The sequence below is a fragment of the Centruroides vittatus genome, unplaced genomic scaffold, assembly GCF_030686945.1.
Source record: "Centruroides vittatus isolate TY-2023 unplaced genomic scaffold, ASM3068694v2 contig_17, whole genome shotgun sequence".
NCBI classification, from domain to species: Eukaryota; Metazoa; Arthropoda; class Arachnida; order Scorpiones; family Buthidae; genus Centruroides; species Centruroides vittatus.
In genome coordinates this window covers 721,836-739,792 of record NW_027121033.1, presented here as the reverse complement: position 1 = coordinate 739,792, position 17,957 = coordinate 721,836, and the positions used below count along the sequence as shown (strand labels likewise).

The 17,957-nt window shown below is 34.5% G+C and overlaps 1 protein-coding gene and 1 long non-coding RNA gene across 2 annotated transcripts in view; one reads left to right on the top strand and one right to left on the bottom strand.

The window, feature by feature from the left end:
* LOC136969079 (protein disabled-like) overlaps positions 1-14,116 on the top strand; it is a 52,019-nt gene extending 37,903 nt beyond the window's left edge. The window contains exons 7-11 of the mRNA XM_067263176.1: positions 8,814-8,885; positions 8,975-9,112; positions 11,278-11,385; positions 11,462-13,090; positions 13,163-14,116. Of these exons, the coding sequence (XP_067119277.1) occupies positions 8,814-8,885; positions 8,975-9,112; positions 11,278-11,385; positions 11,462-13,051 (1,908 nt within the window). The 3' untranslated portion in view covers positions 13,052-13,090; positions 13,163-14,116. The remainder of the gene's footprint in view (positions 1-8,813; positions 8,886-8,974; positions 9,113-11,277; positions 11,386-11,461; positions 13,091-13,162) is intronic.
* A 755-nt stretch (positions 14,117-14,871) lies between these two features.
* LOC136969082 (uncharacterized) overlaps positions 14,872-17,957 on the bottom strand; it is a 43,859-nt gene continuing 40,773 nt past the window's right edge. The window contains exon 3 of the long non-coding RNA XR_010879755.1: positions 14,872-15,297. This is a non-coding gene — a long non-coding RNA (uncharacterized lncRNA). The remainder of the gene's footprint in view (positions 15,298-17,957) is intronic.

Below are 17,957 nucleotides of genomic sequence, written 5' to 3'. Positions count from 1 at the left end.
AATACGCTCTCACTTATATTTTAGGAAACACTCACTAAATATACAGGCACAGATCCCACACAATGACCACGAATACCAAAAATCAACATGTCAAAAGAAGTAGGAAAAACACTAAATTATGTAAACACTCACTTACTACCACACTACATTCATTCAATTTCTACACTCGCAGACATTCATACATTAGTTTATGCTGGGGCAGTCACAGTAGTGACACACCATGGACTCAAAGTACAGTACAATCACAGACAAATACACAGAAAACACAATTCTATCACAAGCCTGCCTGGCAGAGAAGAATAGAAACACAAATAAATGACATTAGACAGCAATTAGGTAGGCTGACACAATACACTAAAAACAATATAACACCCAAATTAAGGAAACAGCTCAAAAACATTTTCAAGAAAATAAAAACATGCACAAAACATGAACATCACAACACACGCATTACAGAATACATTGATACACTAAAACAAAAACTTGCTGCCAAAGCACGTAGACTCAAACGATACAAAACATGTACACTACGAAAACAACAAATAAATTATTTACAAACAATGAAAAACTCTTTTACAGACAAATTAATAACAAAGCAAACACTGATACACAGCACAGTGGCACACCAACAGAAGAAGAACTCACAACATATTGGTCTTCTCTTTGGTCCAGTGCTGTCACGCACAATGCTGATGCGATGCAGGCTGGATCGAGGAGGAGAACAGAAACTTGCACAACATACCAACTATGCCCTGTGCTGAAATAAACATACATGATTTCCAATACACTGTTAACAGAACACACAACTGGAAGACACCTGGTGTAGACAACATTCACAATTTCTGGTACAAAAAGTTTACATCACTGCACCAGGAACTAGCTAAACACCTAACACACATCATCATCAATCCACAAGACATGCCAAATTTTCTTACTCAGGGCATCACCTACATGAAACCTAAAAACAACAATACCACAGACCCCACACAATACAGACCAATTACATGTCTTCCAACACTCTACAAATTATTGACATCCTGTATTGCAAACAAAATATACAAACATATTGAAGAACACGACATTCTAACAGGAACAACAAAAAGGTTGCTCGTAGAAATCACAGGGAATGCAAAGAACAGTTACTCATAGATTCAGTCATTCTACGGCAAGCACACAAACAACACAGAAACATACACATGGCATATATAGACTACAGAAAAGCATTCGACAGTGTTCCACACAGTTGGCTGCTACATATTCTACACATGTACAAAATACATCCATCACTCATTGCATTCTTTCAAAACACTATGCAGCACTGAAGAACAACACTACATCTCAGGGTTAGTAACACTTCCATACAAACAAACCAAATTTTTATTAGGCGAGGAATTTTTCAAGGAGATTCCTTGAGTCCTCTCTGGTTCTGCTTAGCCCTGAACCCATTATCCAACATGTTAAACAACACGCAATATGGTTACACTATCAGACATGAAAAAACAACACAGTTTACACTGTCACATCTCATGTACATGGATGACATAAAACTTTATGCATCCACACAAAAACAACTTCATCAACTCCTACAAATCACACATTCATACACCAAGGACATACAAATGGAATTTGGCCTAGATAAATGCAAAACACTTCACATAGAAAAAGGAATCCTGAAGAAAGAAGATTTTGCACTTGGAAATGGAGACATTATTGAATCCATGGAAGAGGGCAAGTTCTACAAGTATTTAGGATTCCAACAGGCCAAACTAAGAGAACATACACAAATAAAGCAAAGATTAATTAAAGAATACAAAAGTAGGTTAAATGCTATTCTCAGAACACAGTTAAATGCAAAACATACAGTCAAAGCAATAAACACATATGTCATTCCAGTACTCACATATTCTTTTGGAGTTATACATTGGACTCACATAGATCTTGAGCAACTCCAAAGGAAAACAAGAACAACACTTACTAAGCATAAACAACATCATCCTAAATCTGCCACAGAAAGATTAACCCTTTCCACGTAAAGATGGAGGACGTGGCCTGATTGACATAGTTAACCTTCACTACAAACAAATACAGTCACTGCGAGAGTTTTTCTACAAAAAACAAGAAACATCACAATTACATAAAGCAGTAACTCTAGCAGACTCAAATAACACACCATTAAACTTACACTCACATCGTATGGACACAACACAACATATAAAAAGCATAGACATCATTAAGCAATCGTGGGCTCGAAAGGCACTCCATGGCAGGCATCCTTATGATCTGGCCCAGGATTTTGTTGACAAAACTGCGTCAAACAGCTGGTTAGCTCGGGGATGCCTCTTTGGGGAGACGGAAGGATTCATGATCGCCATACAGGATCAGATCATAAATACTAAAAACTACAGAAAACACATACTCAAAAATGTAACACTCATAAATGACACATGCAGAAAATGTCACATCATGCCAGAAACTATACAACACATCACCTCTGGTTGCAAGCTCTTGGCACAGACAGATTATTTACACAGACATAATCAAGTAGCAAATATAATACACCAAGAGCTTGCAAAGAAACACAAATTAGTAGACATCCACGAACCATACTACAAATACATTCCACAGACAGTATTGGAAAACAACATGCACAAAATGTACTACGACAGAGCCATAATCACAGATAAAACAATTTACCACAACAGACCAGACATCACACTCATTGACAAACACTATAAAATTACATACATTATAGACATATCCATTCCAAACACTCACAATATACAAAACGCATGCACTGAAAAAAATTAGCAAGTACACAGAACTCGCCCAGGAAATAAGGCATCTGTGGAGGATGGATAGAGTGCTTATTGTACCTGTTGTTCTCTCCTCTACAGGTGTCATACCACACACACTACACAAAAGCCTGGGCACATTACAATTGAATAGAAACACATACATCATACTACAGAAGGCCACTATATTGAATACATGTCATATTGTGAGAAAATTCCTGAATACAGACACACACACTGATACACTTCTTTAATTTCTGTTTTGGTTACTATGCCTTGGCTTTGGTCTGGCATAGTACACAGCTACCGGTGTTAACCGAGTATATCTCACTTAACCCAACATAATAATAATAATCAGTGCATATCCCAAATGATTAGGAGTTGAAAGTTGAAATTTGGTACACAGTTAGAGTACTTCATGAGAATGCACACTAATAAGGGATTTTTCGAAATTCCTTTCCACAGGGGAGAGGGACAGGATTAAGTCTTAATACTTCTATCAACAATGGAAATGTTAAGTAACAATCAAAGTGTTAAGAGAAATTGACGTGCAAGACTCAGATGCAGTGTTTTTCATTTTTGCAGGAAATTTAACATATTTTTAGACCTGTCTAAAAATTCTCTAATTAGTCCAGAAACAGGGGGACCCAATTTTTGCATTCTGTGAAAATGGGTATGGTTGACTATAACGTAATAATCTTAATCTTCGCTATCGTTACTTTTGCCCGAGCAACGCCGTGCCTACCTGCTAGTATATATATATTTTGTTTTTGCAAAATAAAAAAATGATTTTGGATGATACAATAGTCAGGATTACTTTTTCAAAAATGGGACATTTTCGTTAGGCAGCGACAAAAATTCAACCCAGGGGGACACGTGACACGTGACACACAACAGAGTGAAATTGAAATTTTGAAATTGGATAGGTTAATTTCACTGAAAATGCATCATGGACAACCTCATGGTTGTGACCGAGACTGGTGAAGTTTGAACAATTGCATTCAAAACCAGCAATACCAAAGAAGATTGGAGAATGAGAACATGACCCGCCTTGAGCGTCAAAGTGTTTCTGGTTAGTAGTGAGTCTCTGAGACATAGTCTTGTTCCAAAGAGTAGTAATTACAATAACAAGTAAATAATAATAATAACAAATATGTGTGGATAATAATGTGAGGAATAATAATAGTAATAACAAGTAAAACGGCAAAGCCATTTTACTTGTTATTAGTATTATTATTCCTCACATTTAAAGCTTATAAAACAAGAGATAAAAATTGTGATGTTATTTTCTGTTTACGGAAAATGAGCCCCTGTAGATTTAACCCTTATGTTTTTAAATAAAATTTCCTTTATATTTATTTTTATATATGGTGGTATTGTGACATTCCATGTGCAGTGGCGTAGTGAACATAACTGGCGCCCGACACTTTATTGGCGCTCCTCTTCTCCCTCCAGAAACACATACAGCAGATTTCAGAGACAACGTTCAGAGGCTGACGGCAGTTTACAGATCGGATAGACCACGGTTCAGAAAAATTTCATTGAAGAGACAGCATTTCGAGCTTGCCACAATGTAGACATTGATTAGAAACAAGTTATTTGACTTACTTTCTAGACTCACTCGACAGCAGGTTTAGAAGGCTTTTTAATTTGAGTGGTAGTTTTGTTGGTTGAAGTTGGAGTTTAGATAAAAAATGGATATCGTTCCTTTGATAAATGTTGTAAATGGTACGAATCGACAAAATTATTCATTAATTAATTGCTTGGAGCAAAAATAACAAAATTAAATACTTAAAATTTGTTTTAAATGTTCTAATTTCGATATTCAAATGGGTGAAGACTTAAAATTACAATTAATTTTAATCATATGCATTTATTTACAATTCAAATATCATGTTGGTTATAAAATGTTAATGCATTTCAGGGTCATTGTAGTTACAGAATATTCTGTTAAACAAACGAGACAATTTTAATAATTACCAAAATCTTATGGAAATTAAAAAAATACATAATAGTAATAATAAAATATTTAAAATTATTCATTTCGACAGTTACGAAGAGAGACAGTAATGCAATGTCGAAATAATTCCTTAAAAATTTATTCCAAGGACAAATTTCAAATTCGGTATAAATTTTCTGAATATGGATTTGTTTGTATTTTAAACTGTATTGACAATGAAACAATGAAATTAAATATCGAAATGGAAAAGGGTCGTCATTAACTGCCAAACAATGGTTGTTGATGGCCTTAAGATTTTATTTCCGGAAGCTTTCAGAATATAGTTAGTGACCTTTTCTGATGTTACAAATGAATAACCCAATTGGCTGAACGACTCCTAAAACAGGGGAGTAATGGCCAAGAAAGTAAGAGCCAATGTTTTGCCGAAGTTCGCGTAGAGGGCGTTCAGAAATAGATGCTCATCGTCTTTGCAACGCATTTTAAACCATGGTTCAGCCAGCCAATGTCTATAGGCTGTTCTGTTGTTAACGTTGTTTAACATAAACTCTGTCTCTGCAATCGGCTGATATAGTTTGTCTTGGAGACCATTTGGGCGCCCCTCTGAGAGCGACACTCAGTACATGTATACCCCCTTGCACCCCCTCGCTACTCTACTATCTGTGTGTAACAAGCATGAGTGCACAAGGAAATCATCCATAACATTAACAATTAAAAAAAAATAAAATCTCAACTTGCTACCCTATTGTCATATCACTTCACTCATTTTTTGTCCATGTGTAGTAATGTCTGAAGCTTATTTGCTTATAAGGACATAGCATGTAAAATATGTGAAAATAATTGTGAAGAAATAAGAGTTTTATTTAACAACATAAAAGAGTTAAATCTACAGAGGCTTCTTTTGACTAAACAGGAAATGACATCACAATTTTTAATCTCTTGTTTTATAAGGTTAAACATGAGGAATAATAATAATATTGCTAATGATACGGTAAAATAATAAATTAACTAAACTAAACTAAACCAAAACTTAAAATGTTCGAACCTACATCATTTAGCTCCAGTACCTAGTGTCTTACTCACTCAGCTATCACCATTCTGGGACTTAAAACTTCCAAAAACTTATAAGCTGAACACTAAATTTTCAGAGGCCCAATTTTTGGAAATGCTTGAAAAGTGGGTCCTATTATTTGGACAACGAGTTGTTTGTATTTAGGTCTGCGTGCTCACAAAATTTCATTCAAATCAGAGACCCAAAAGTTTGGTCATTCCCTTATTAACAATAGGAATCATTTTTGAATAATTTTTTAATGAATAATTTTGAATAACACATTTGATCAGTGTTTCAACATTATTTCATAGACAAAAATTTCACTTACTTAAACCTTTAACCAGTGCATAAAAAACTTTAAAAAACAAACATTGTCCGTGAACACCTTTCATGTTCTTCATCAGGTAAACTAGCTGGATTCTTTATTTTGGAACACCGTTATGAAATTTTAAACAAATCGAATGATGAAAGTTTGACTGTCCAGTGTCCACTGCGCATGCATTATGTGTGTCGTGTTCACAGATGTTCAAAATTGCCTTTATTCCTCTCATACACATGTACATTCTTATATGGTGTAATGTTCTTAAATTTAAAGTTACAAACGTACTACACCTTTTAAGTATCCAGTAGGAAGTTTTATTAGAATAAAAACGTTTTCGGCCGCATTAATCAGCCTTCGTCAGTTAACGAATATCAAAAACGAACAAAATTCGAAATTACGAAAAAACGGCGTTTGAAATTTACAAACAACTGCGCTTGCGCATTGACGGGTTTAAGCCCCGTTTTCCGTATCAAAACGTATATCAAAAACGAACAAAATTCGAAAATTACAAAATGGCGTTCGAAATTTTACAAAAAACCGCGCCTGCGCATTGACGGGTTTAAGCCCCGTTTTCTGTATCAAAACGTGATGCTAGTCGACAAGAGATTTCCAGGCCGATGATAGGCCGTCCGCATCCCGGTGGTTGATGCAAAGCGTAGATAAGTGCGCCTTATGTATTTCCATTTTTTCCAAGTATTTGATAGCTTGCCTGGATCGAGTGGCTCTGACAATAGAGGCGTTATCCCAATGCACCGTTATATCTTGTTGCCTAGCAAAGGTCGCTAGGACCGTGCTGTCACTGCCACAGGTTATTGAGTATTTATGCTCTTTTATTCTTTGTTTGAGGTTACGTAAAGTGGCACCTACGTATACTTGGAAAAAATGGAAATACATAAGGCGCACTTATCTACGCTTTGCATCAACCACCGGGATGCGGACGGCCTATCATCAGCCTGGAAATCTCTTGTCGACTAGCATCACGTTTTGATACGGAAAACGGGGCTTAAACCCGTCAATGCGCAGGCGCGGTTTTTTGTAAAATTTCGAACGCCGTTTTGTAATTTTCGAATTTTGTTCGTTTTTGATACACGTTTTGATACGGAAAACGGGGCTTAAACCCGTCAATGCGCAAGCGCGGTTGTTTGTAAATTTCAAACGCCGTTTTTTTGTAATTTCGAATTTTGTTCGTTTTTGATATTCGTTAACTGACGAAGGCTGATTAATGCGGCCGAAAACGTTTTTATTCTAATAAAACTTCCTACTGGATACTTAAAAGGTGTAGTACGTTTGTTTTACAGTCCAGTGAACGTTTCTCTTTTAAAGTTACATGTCCCCGTATTTTTTCATCAAGTTAAATAAATCCTTAAGATTCATTTTGCACTAAGGTCTGCCAGGCCATTGAAAGAACCATTTCCTCCCGGGAATTAATGCATACAGATGTGCTGTGCACCTTATATATCTCAATTGCTTCCAGCCATTTGAGGTGGTCCATGCGTGTGGTGGTGACTATTACTGTGGATTTAGCAGGGATGCGCATTAATAGTTATCATCACACGCATGGACCACCTCAAATGGCTGGAAGCAATTGAGATATATAAGGTGCACAGCACATCTGTATGCATTAATTCCCGGGAGGAAATGGTTCTTTCAATGGCCTGGCAGACCTTAGTGCAAAATGAATCTTAAGGATTTATTTAACTTGATGAAAATATACAGGGACATGTAACTTTAAATTTAAGAATATTACATCCTATAAGAATGTACATGTGTATGAGAGGAATAAAGGCAATTTCGAACATCTGTGAACACAGCACATACAATGCATGCGCAGTGGACACTGGACAGTCAAACTTTCATTATTCGATTTGTTTAAAATTTCATAACGGTGTTCTAAAATAAAGAATCCAGCTAGTTTACCTGATGAAGAACACGAAAGGTGTTCAGAAAATGTTTGTTTTTAAAGTTTTTTACACACCGGTTAAAGGTTTAAGTAAGTGGAATTTTTGTTATACACACCCCGGTGTGTGTGTAGAAGTTATATTATTTCATAGGTTCTGCCATGTCAAAATTTTTGTTTTAGTCTACTGAAAAAAGATCAAAGTGAAAAAAGTCATTCCAAAAATTCTACAATTTTGATAATACATTTTATTTTTAATTTTAATAATTTGGCAATTATAAAAAAATATATAACTGTTAATTAGAAAAAATAACTAACTAAAATGTTGGAGAAGAAAAACATATGTGCACAGTAAGTCAAATGCTGTTTTATTTTGTCAATGTGCCATACTGTAAAGGAAGGTCAGGAAATTTGTACAAAGTTGGTCAGGGGAAGTCATGGAAATTAAAACAAAAATTTAAGTAGGAACCCTGAAAATATGATGATTGTTGTTTCTAGTTTGAGATTTGAGTTAAGTTAAGTTGTATTACACAATACAAAACACTTTTTGATATTAATGTATAAAAATATTGCTATATTGTACTAAGATACAGTTATCAAGAAGTTTCTGGTATTCAATATTTTTGAAAGTTAATCAGATTCTTGATAAAGTTTTAAATGTTGAGAATTTTTATTATGAAAAAACTTGTTCCTCAAATCAAGTTTCAATATAAAAAAATTAATTTTAAAATTCTTTAAAATTACTATAATAAGAAAATAAAAGAGAAGTAAAGCCTTGTTTAACTGTTTTCCAGATTATCAGATCAAACACTTGTGAAAGTGCAATGAATGACGAGAATGGCATTCAGGAGGAACCCGTTTATAGTGTAAATTTTAAGTCGTTATTATTATTAATATATTGAATAGTAAAAGAGTATTAATTGGCATTTATTTTAAACTTATGTTTTATTATTAGGATATTCTTTCTCCTACCGAAGAATACACGGGCGGCTTGGGAAAATTTCCTCATTCTTCCCTCTCGTCCGATTCTAGAGAAATGAATACAGTAGACAGCATACTAGATTTCCAGTTTGAAGTGGATTGTTTGCAACAAGTAGGTTGTTATAATGTTAATATTAAAGTAATTATACATTTCCTCTGCATTTTAAAATCGGCGTCACTCGGTCATTTGAATCTAGCATCATATTCTAAAAATCTTGACGTTTAGTAATTAAGAATCAGTTAAAAAGATTTGAGATTCAATTCTCTCTCGCAGTTACAATAAATTAATAAATTATATTAATGTGTTTGGAATAATATTATTAATTTCACAGATGATTGTATAGACAAATATGAATGAACTTTAGTAATTTCTTTCTATTCATTATGAAAATTTCTTATGGTCACAAACATCTTTTATACTGCAAATGTGCAAAATTAGAAGCCATTTAAGTATAGAGTTTGTGATAAAAAATATCCAAAATTGTTTGAAATGATTTTGTTTGTAGATTGTTTTTGATTGAAAATGCGGCACAGAAGTAAATGTTTTTATTCTCTGTAGGAAGCAAAAATTTTTTGAAAATGTATTGATAAAAAGAACTGTTTTCTCATTAAGAATTTTTATGTATATTTAACATAATGACTGATATGTGTATACATATATAAATTATTGTGTAATTGTTAAAATCTGTAAAGATAATTTTATAGTTTTCACACCTCTAGCAGTTTTGTATAATTCCCTTTTTAAAAAATAATATAAAATTGTAGGCCTCTTAGAAATCAGTTTTAGAATTATTACCAGTTGGCCCTTGTATATGAGAATAGTTTTTAAGGTTTGATCATTATACAGGGAGTCTGAAAAGTTACTGTGCAGTGAGAAATTTGTAACGACATAAAAGTTATACTAATGGCATTATACAAAGGGTTCCCAGAATTTACCTACAGTTAGAAAATGCAATATAAGATAAGGTTATGCATTGGCAGGAAGCTCAGCATGTCTATTCATAGTGTGATAATGCTCATGCAACTTTAGATTTGCACAGTCATTACTATAGCGTCTTTGTTGGGCATGACCGACTGCTTATTCGGCACAATGTCCCAGTTCATGCAGTGTGCAAACATTAAGGTCACATGCAAATTGGGAAAAACTGCTGCAGAGATGCTGTCAGTCCTGCAGCAAGTTTACAAGGGAATGGCCCGACAAGTGATGTTCACAGTGGTTTTTCCATCACAACAAGGCACCAAGTCACACATTGCTTATTGAGCAGCAATTCCTTGCTGACAAAAGCATTACTGTCATCACCTAGTCATCTTACTCTCTCCAAGTGACTTTCAGCTGTTCCTTACTTTCAAAATGGATCTCAAAGGGACATGTTTTGCAAGCAGGGAGAACATCATATCAAATACAATGGTCCAACTCTAGAAGATTTCAAAGGAAGCATTCCACGCCTGCTTTCAACAGTTGCAGGATCGATGGAACAAGTGTGATTGTGCAGAAGGGTTCTACTTTGAAGGTGATTAGGTTTGCATTACCATATCTCGTGCCACTACAGTGCAGGATCACAATTCTAGGAACTTTTTGACTGCCCCTCATATATGAGAATTGTAAGTTGTACATTCTACATTTTCACTTTACAGTTACCACATTACCACTCGCTCCCAGACATTCTAGTTTTTGAGACTTCTTTGTTGATCATACAGTCTCCTACAGAATTTGGCCTCGTGGGTCTCAGAAGGATTTTGAGGCATCAGAGGACATTTCCAGCATTTGCTATAGGAGAAACTGAAATATCATGTATAAAAGAACTTTTATTAAGATTTAAACCTTTTCAACTGCACAGTTACTTTTCGAACACCCTGTATAAGTATATATGAAGTCATAATTAATGATTCTCTTTGTTTTAATATATATCCATGAACCCACTTTTTTATTAATGGTTAAACTAAATTTTTATGAAACATTTCTGAACTCTTACAATACTTGCCCATTACACTTCAGTGTAATCATGTACTACACAATCCATTTTCTCCTTCTTAAAATTAAATCCATACTCCACTGTAAAGTTACCATATAACCATATTTTTATTTTGTATCTTTTGTATTCTGAGGAAAAAATAAAACTATTTTCAAATCAACTTTTGTAATTAAAATTTAATATTTATAGGAATTATTCTGATAGCTTTATTTGTTTTTTTATGATAATGATTATTTTTCTAAAATCATGAACACTTTTACCTATTTACAATAATTAAAAATTTGTATTTATCACTGTAAAACAGGGCATTGCTCAAATGGATAACAGTATAGCAAAAGCTGCTGCAATAAATTCGTCCTTTGATTTGGAACTACCGTTTCCCCCGCTATCGACTCCTTTTGTAGCTACACAGGTATAAATATTGTGTGTCTGGTTTCAATGATTTATGCTCTTTATAATAATAATTTTCTTTATTTATTCAAAAAAAGGCCTCTTGTCAAAAGGATATCAGCACTTCAGAATTGGCTGTTGGAGCATCTCCGAGTCAGTCGATTGCTTCCATTTCCGATTTTAGAGACAGTAATATGGATGAAGACGTTCCTTCGAATGTTACTCCTGAATTAGAGAAACCCAAAGACATTCAGGTCGAAGACAGATATGCAGTTTTTTCCGATTTAGATTCGTTGCCGAGCATTTTTGAAAATCCATACATTGTCGAGATGCCCACGGTTAATGATACGTGTAAAGCCGAAACGGATTTACTAAAAGATGGTAATAGCGATAGCGAGAATACGCTCAGTGACACCCCGTCTCGTCCACCTTCAAGGTCGCCGAATTTGTTTGACACTTCGGTTTTTGCCGATCTAGATCCGTTGGGAAAAAATCGTCCCTATGTGGACAAAAAGGATTTTTTTCAAGATCTGAAGAAACCTAAAAAGGTGCTAAAAGATTTGGCAGGAGAAGGTTCCGAAGATAATTTATTCGATCACGACCTTTTGCAGTCTCCTCATAGTTCTGTAAGTGATCTGAGTGTAGGGGTGGCTTCCGTACATAGTGGCAATGGTAACCCTTTTAAATCTGAAACGGAATGCCCTTCTCCATCACCCTCTCCATCCAAGTTGCTCCCTAAACAAGCTTCAGTGACTAGTAATTTAGAAAATCAAACGAACTACGAAAAATTACCTGTGGAAATTTCAAATTCACCGAGTAGAAATCCTTTTAATCCTTTTATCAGTAATAGTACTATAGATATACCACCTCCAACAGTTCCACCACCGTGCATACCCGCCAGAGGTTCCGAACCACTCTTCCAGACTGTGCCATCTCCTCCGCCTCGACCTCCCAGCAGAAATTGCACCACTCCGACACCGCCACTTCCCAAGAGAAAGTTACCACAATCTCAATACGGTCAGGTTTCGAAAAATTACGAGGAAATGTGGAACGGAAGAGAAAACTGCAACACAAATGGAGACGTATTTGCTCCTCCAATACCAATTCCCGCACGCAAACCTCCTTTACCATACAGGTGTGGCTCTCCGCTGCTGGCAAACAGCCCCGCTTCCATTCGAAGACAGTTGCTGAGAAGTTCCGCTTCGATCGACACCGATTCTCCCGTTACTTTCTCTCGCAACTCTAGAAATCTCGGATTTAATGGTGCGCAATCAGAAGAGCCAAATAATTCTCCTAAGTTTCTGTATTCGAAAAATATAAGTCCACAATGTTCCACGTCTTCTTCTCCGTCAAAAACTAGAAATCCCTTCGAGACTGCAAAACTTCCCGATTCGGTCAACGGTGCTTTTCCTACTCAGTTATCGTCGCCACCTCTTCCGGCGAGACCTCCTAAATCTCCCATCAAGACGGCCACTTCCGTTCGATCGTCCAACGGATGCGAAACGGATTCCAAGAAGACCGAAACGACACACACAGAAACCGACATCAGTATATTTCAAAGAAAACACGATCCGTTCGACGACGAATTCTTCACTTCTCTTCCTAGAAAGTCTAATCAGAAAGATTGTTACGAAACCACAAGAAGTGCTTCGGAATCGGACGCCAACAGCAACAGCACTAAAGGTTGACAAAAATTATCTCTGGCATTGGAATTAATTTTACAAGAAGTGAGTGGATAAAAATTTTCAAAACATTTTAAAACACTTAAATATAATTTAAAATTACTATTTTATTTACAGGACTCGAAATCAGTTTGAAAGAGCTGTATTAAGGAGATTTAGCCTTTGAGTCACTCAAAAAGAAGTTTCTTAGTGTTTCCTCATAACTAGGAATTGGATATGAGAAATAATGTAAAATAATGTACGTACTTGGAATTCCATTACTTTTAATTCTCATTGTATAAATTTCTCATTGCTCTTCGGAATTTATCTGTAAATATTCATCCCGTCAGGAATTTGTAGTTTGTTACGAATACATTTTGTCAGGTTCGACTGTAATTATTGTTATCGTACGATAAGAACGCGCGTCCGTTTTATCGTATCTAAATAATTGTTGTTCTGTTGCAAACGTTATCGTATGAGATTTTTATAAAACATTTTTATATAAGAAATCTTTCATCTCCTTAATTTTTAATCTTTTAGGAAAATTCCATTTAATCTTTGTAAAATGTTAATCGAGTAGTCGATCGGGAATGTTCGATCTGGTATTCTCCGTTGATATTGTCGTGCTTTCCATATTTATTTTTAAACATATATATATTGATGTAAAGAAGTTTAAACTTTTGTAGTTTAATGTTGATTTTTATAATTACAAATTATAATATTTCTGATGCCATTAGTAATTCTTGCCATGGATAACGGGGTGTATGCAAGTGTGTGTGTTTGTAGATATCCATGTTACATTTATAAACTATGTAAAGTTTAATTGAATTTTTTGTAAATATTTCCTATGAACATAAGTGAAATTGTTTCTGCTAGACAAAGTACATAGATCGTTGTTAGAATTACATTTCCGTTAGTGTAAAGATTATTTATATGGTAAAAACTGCATTTAATGAATTTAACGTCTGAGGCAATCTGTTATTTGAAATGTGCCATCTTCGTAATTGTCTGATTTTGTATGGTTCTTTTGCTTTAACTCTTCATTTTCTCTTTGTAAACAAAAAGGTTACGAATAAACTTGTTTAAATAGAATGGTCTCTCAGGCAGACCTAAAAATGCATTTATTCTTAGATCGAAAGGATCGATCGTTATTCGTTGCGTATTTATTAATCTTTCAAGACTTTATAAAATCGTGATAGTCCTTCCACGTATTGAAATAACATGTACCGATTGATATGTGTAAAATCTACGAATCGTAGGCGAACATTGAGTTTTGTGGTTGTGTATCGAGAATTTTCGAATGCCGAAATTCTTGTCTGTGACAGCTCTTTCTTGCAAAATAGGAAACGGTTCCACTAATAACTTTACTTCGAGCCGATAACAATATTAAAACTGCCAATTGTTTTGAAAATATTGTTTTAAATCTGTAGATTCGTAGCTTTTATATTTCATTAATGGTTCGGTTTAACGATTGCATTAAGAGCAAAGACATTTATGGAAGTTCCGTCTTCTTACAAACAAGGGAGGGGCTTCGAAACTGATTTTTTCCATCTGGTGATTTCCGTTTTCCTAATAAAAAAGGAAAGCTTAAGAGAAATTTTCAATTCTGATAGGATTAGTTTTCGTCTAATGGGCGTGTTGCTTTTAATGAAATATTCGTCTTCCATGTTAAAACAAATATATATATAGCAAGGGTCTTTCTTTCAATACATAGAACTTTGATGTTTCGCGTACATGTAGATAGCTAATTTAGATTAAATTAGTCTAGGTTACTCCAGTAGATAATTTAAAATTTGGATACATTTGCTCAAGAAAATTATTTACTGCTTGTTTTAAACCAGAAACCATTCTTGTGTTAAGATATTTAATGTTTATTATTTAAAAATATATATATACACATATATTCAGAATGTACATATACACATACGAACAATATTACATTAATTGTTCGCAAGTTAAAAAAAATTATATACGTGTATTAAACTGCAGCGTAACAAATTAACGTGCAGTTCGGCACAACGTGCAAAATATCTATTTTGAAAATTAGATTACAAAAATATATATGTAAAAAATAGTTACAATTTTGTTTATTCGGAGGTGGTCGTGCAGTCAAAAATTGATGTTTTGCCGAACAACTCTCTAGTTTTTCTTTAATGTACTGTACATATTAATTTTGATTCCGGAATCGGAAGGTTGTGATGCCAAAATAATCCATGGCCGTCGAGCGGTAGTCGAACATTTACGCCAAATGTAGTCTGTAAAGAAGAAAGGATCTGTAAATACAAAAAAAAATCAATATTAAAGCGTATTTTCTGAATTTAAAAAAAGAAATATTACTCAAGCCAATCAAAAACTATAAATATAAATCGATAAAACCGTATTAGAATTAGTTTTCTTTGGATTGTGGCACCTCATCCAAATAGAGTACAATGGTTTAGTATTTATTGCGCAGCTAATACTAAAGATCTCTTGCCACAGCGTGTAGATTAATAGTTTTGAATATTTTGTTGTTTGCTTTACTAGACAAAACCAGCAGTAATAGTCGAATATATCATTTTGCTTACCGTTTAGATCTGCGGTTCCCAACCAGTGGTCCGCAAGAGCTAAAATATGGTCCGCGAAAGATTTAAAACTTTTATTCATTTTAAATTATTATTCCCACATTGATACAAACTGAATTTAATTTTTACTAAAAATGTTATGTTTTCTATTATAATAGTACTGTTAAAGCGTGTTACTCTGAGTTTAACGATTACTTATGTTAAAAGTTTTGATTAAAGTTTATTTTTGATTTACACAGTTTATTTTTCTTAAACCTTGTGGTCCCTGCTAACAACAATAAAATCAAAGTGGTCCCTGGTCAAAAAAAGGTTGGGAACCGCTGGTTTAGATAGATAGAAAAACGACTTTTGTAAACACTCGAAGTGTCCCGAGGTACCGGTGTACATACATAAAGATATTCTTAAATGTTGCGGATTTCTGACGTCTGACAAAAATCCGCTTCGACTGTAAATAAATGTTCCTTAAATGTAAACTTTGCAGAATTGGAATATTTTAGTTTTGCATCTACTTGTTGAAATCTAACGAATTTTCTATTTTCTCAATCGGAAACAAATTTTAGGAGATTCGAGAGTAGTTTTTGAAGTCGGTTCCGAGTCTTTGTGTTAAAGCCGGTAGCTGAGATCTCGAGGGGAAGGTAAAGACGTAACTTCGTCTTTTTTCCTAAAACCCAAAGTCGCTTAGGTTTGTTTTGTTTCGCCGGTCTTTCTATACGTCTCCGTGAAAGTGCCGATTTCTCGTGAGAAAGGCCGAGATTTGAATATCCGAAATACCAGTGTTACGATAATGAAATATTAAAAGTTCCTAAGACAGGATTGCATTTCGTAATCCTTACAAACGAAGGGTATCGGAAATCTTCATCTATTATGATCACATTACTGTGGGAAATGAGAATTTAAAAAATATGGGAAAGCTTTATTTTGTAAACGTTCAAAAGATGAAAAATGAGTACTCATAAGTAAAGCGACCATGTTGTAATCAATCAAATCTCTCATACAAAAAATACTATTCAGTTCAGGGAATGCTTACTAAATCGGTGGTTCTCGACGTTTTGCGGACCACCCGTATCCTGCGCCCGCTTCTTATCCCATAAAAATCAACTTAGACAAAATATTTTGGCACGTGTCTCTCTTGTAATCTAACAAAAATGATGATGCATAAATATATTTCCTCTTGCTAAATAGCATAGAAATGCATTTTAAAAAAATGACTGTCAGCAGTTCACAGTCCACAATTTGAGAATCATTGTACTGGATATTTGAGTATAAAAACATGAATTAGAATAGTTAACATTAAGATTTGCCATCACACTGTTAAATTGACACATTGCCCAAGAGATTTGACTAGTTGCAACACTAGACGAGTAATTTTCTTTCCCCTATTTTCCTTCGTTTAATCCAATTGCAGATTGATTTTCTTATCTCGAACAGTTTTAAATGCATCTTTACAATATTAGACAAATATGTTAGAAGAAGACAAGTTGGGAATAGTGTGTACGGAGACGAACGTAGCCACACGGAAGACGGACACGTCGAACGAAACGTTATGACTCTTATCCGAATGCCAAATGACTACATTCGTTTCCAGTATATCTTGTACTGATTGTACCAACAGAATTGGTATATATTTACATTATGTATATAACATGCTGATACGTGCAGGGTGTTTTGGATTACTTGGTAAAGTTTTACCACGATTATATTTGACATAATCTTCGACCAAAGTCTAGTTTACACTACCCAATTTGCTTGCAATTTTTTTGTCCTCCCGAATCAAACGACAAAAATTGCATAGTGCAAATTTTTGTCGTTTGATTCGAGGGGACACAAAAATTGCATAGTGCAAACTGGATTTAAAACGTGCAATATCAAATCAAATTTTTAATTTCATTTACGAAAACAGAAAGTAAAGGAAAAAGGAAAAGCTGCTACCGTCTACTACGATTAGGGTATAGAATGATTCCCTATCACGCGTAGCTTTTGCGCGAGCACATTTTAAATGGTATACTATTATAAATCCCACACTTATCAACATTCACGCTCAAAGTATAACTCAAACAAAACAGTATCTTAAATTTTGTTAGAATATTACTTCATGGTGAGTTGGAAAAGAAATAAGACACTAGCTGTCTGTACTGTACATCCTCTTAAGACAGAGTTTAACACTGGGGTAATTTTAGTGTGCCAAGACGATTAGAAACTATCGATAGTTAGAATAGCTTTCAAAAATAATATTTTAGTTAGTTCAGTATATTAAAGACACATATGTAAACACGCAAACTAAATTAACATTTTGGATGTAATTTTAATAACAGAAAATATGTTTCGTTAGCTACAAAAATACGATTTCCTATTGTAGATCTGGTCCGAAAACA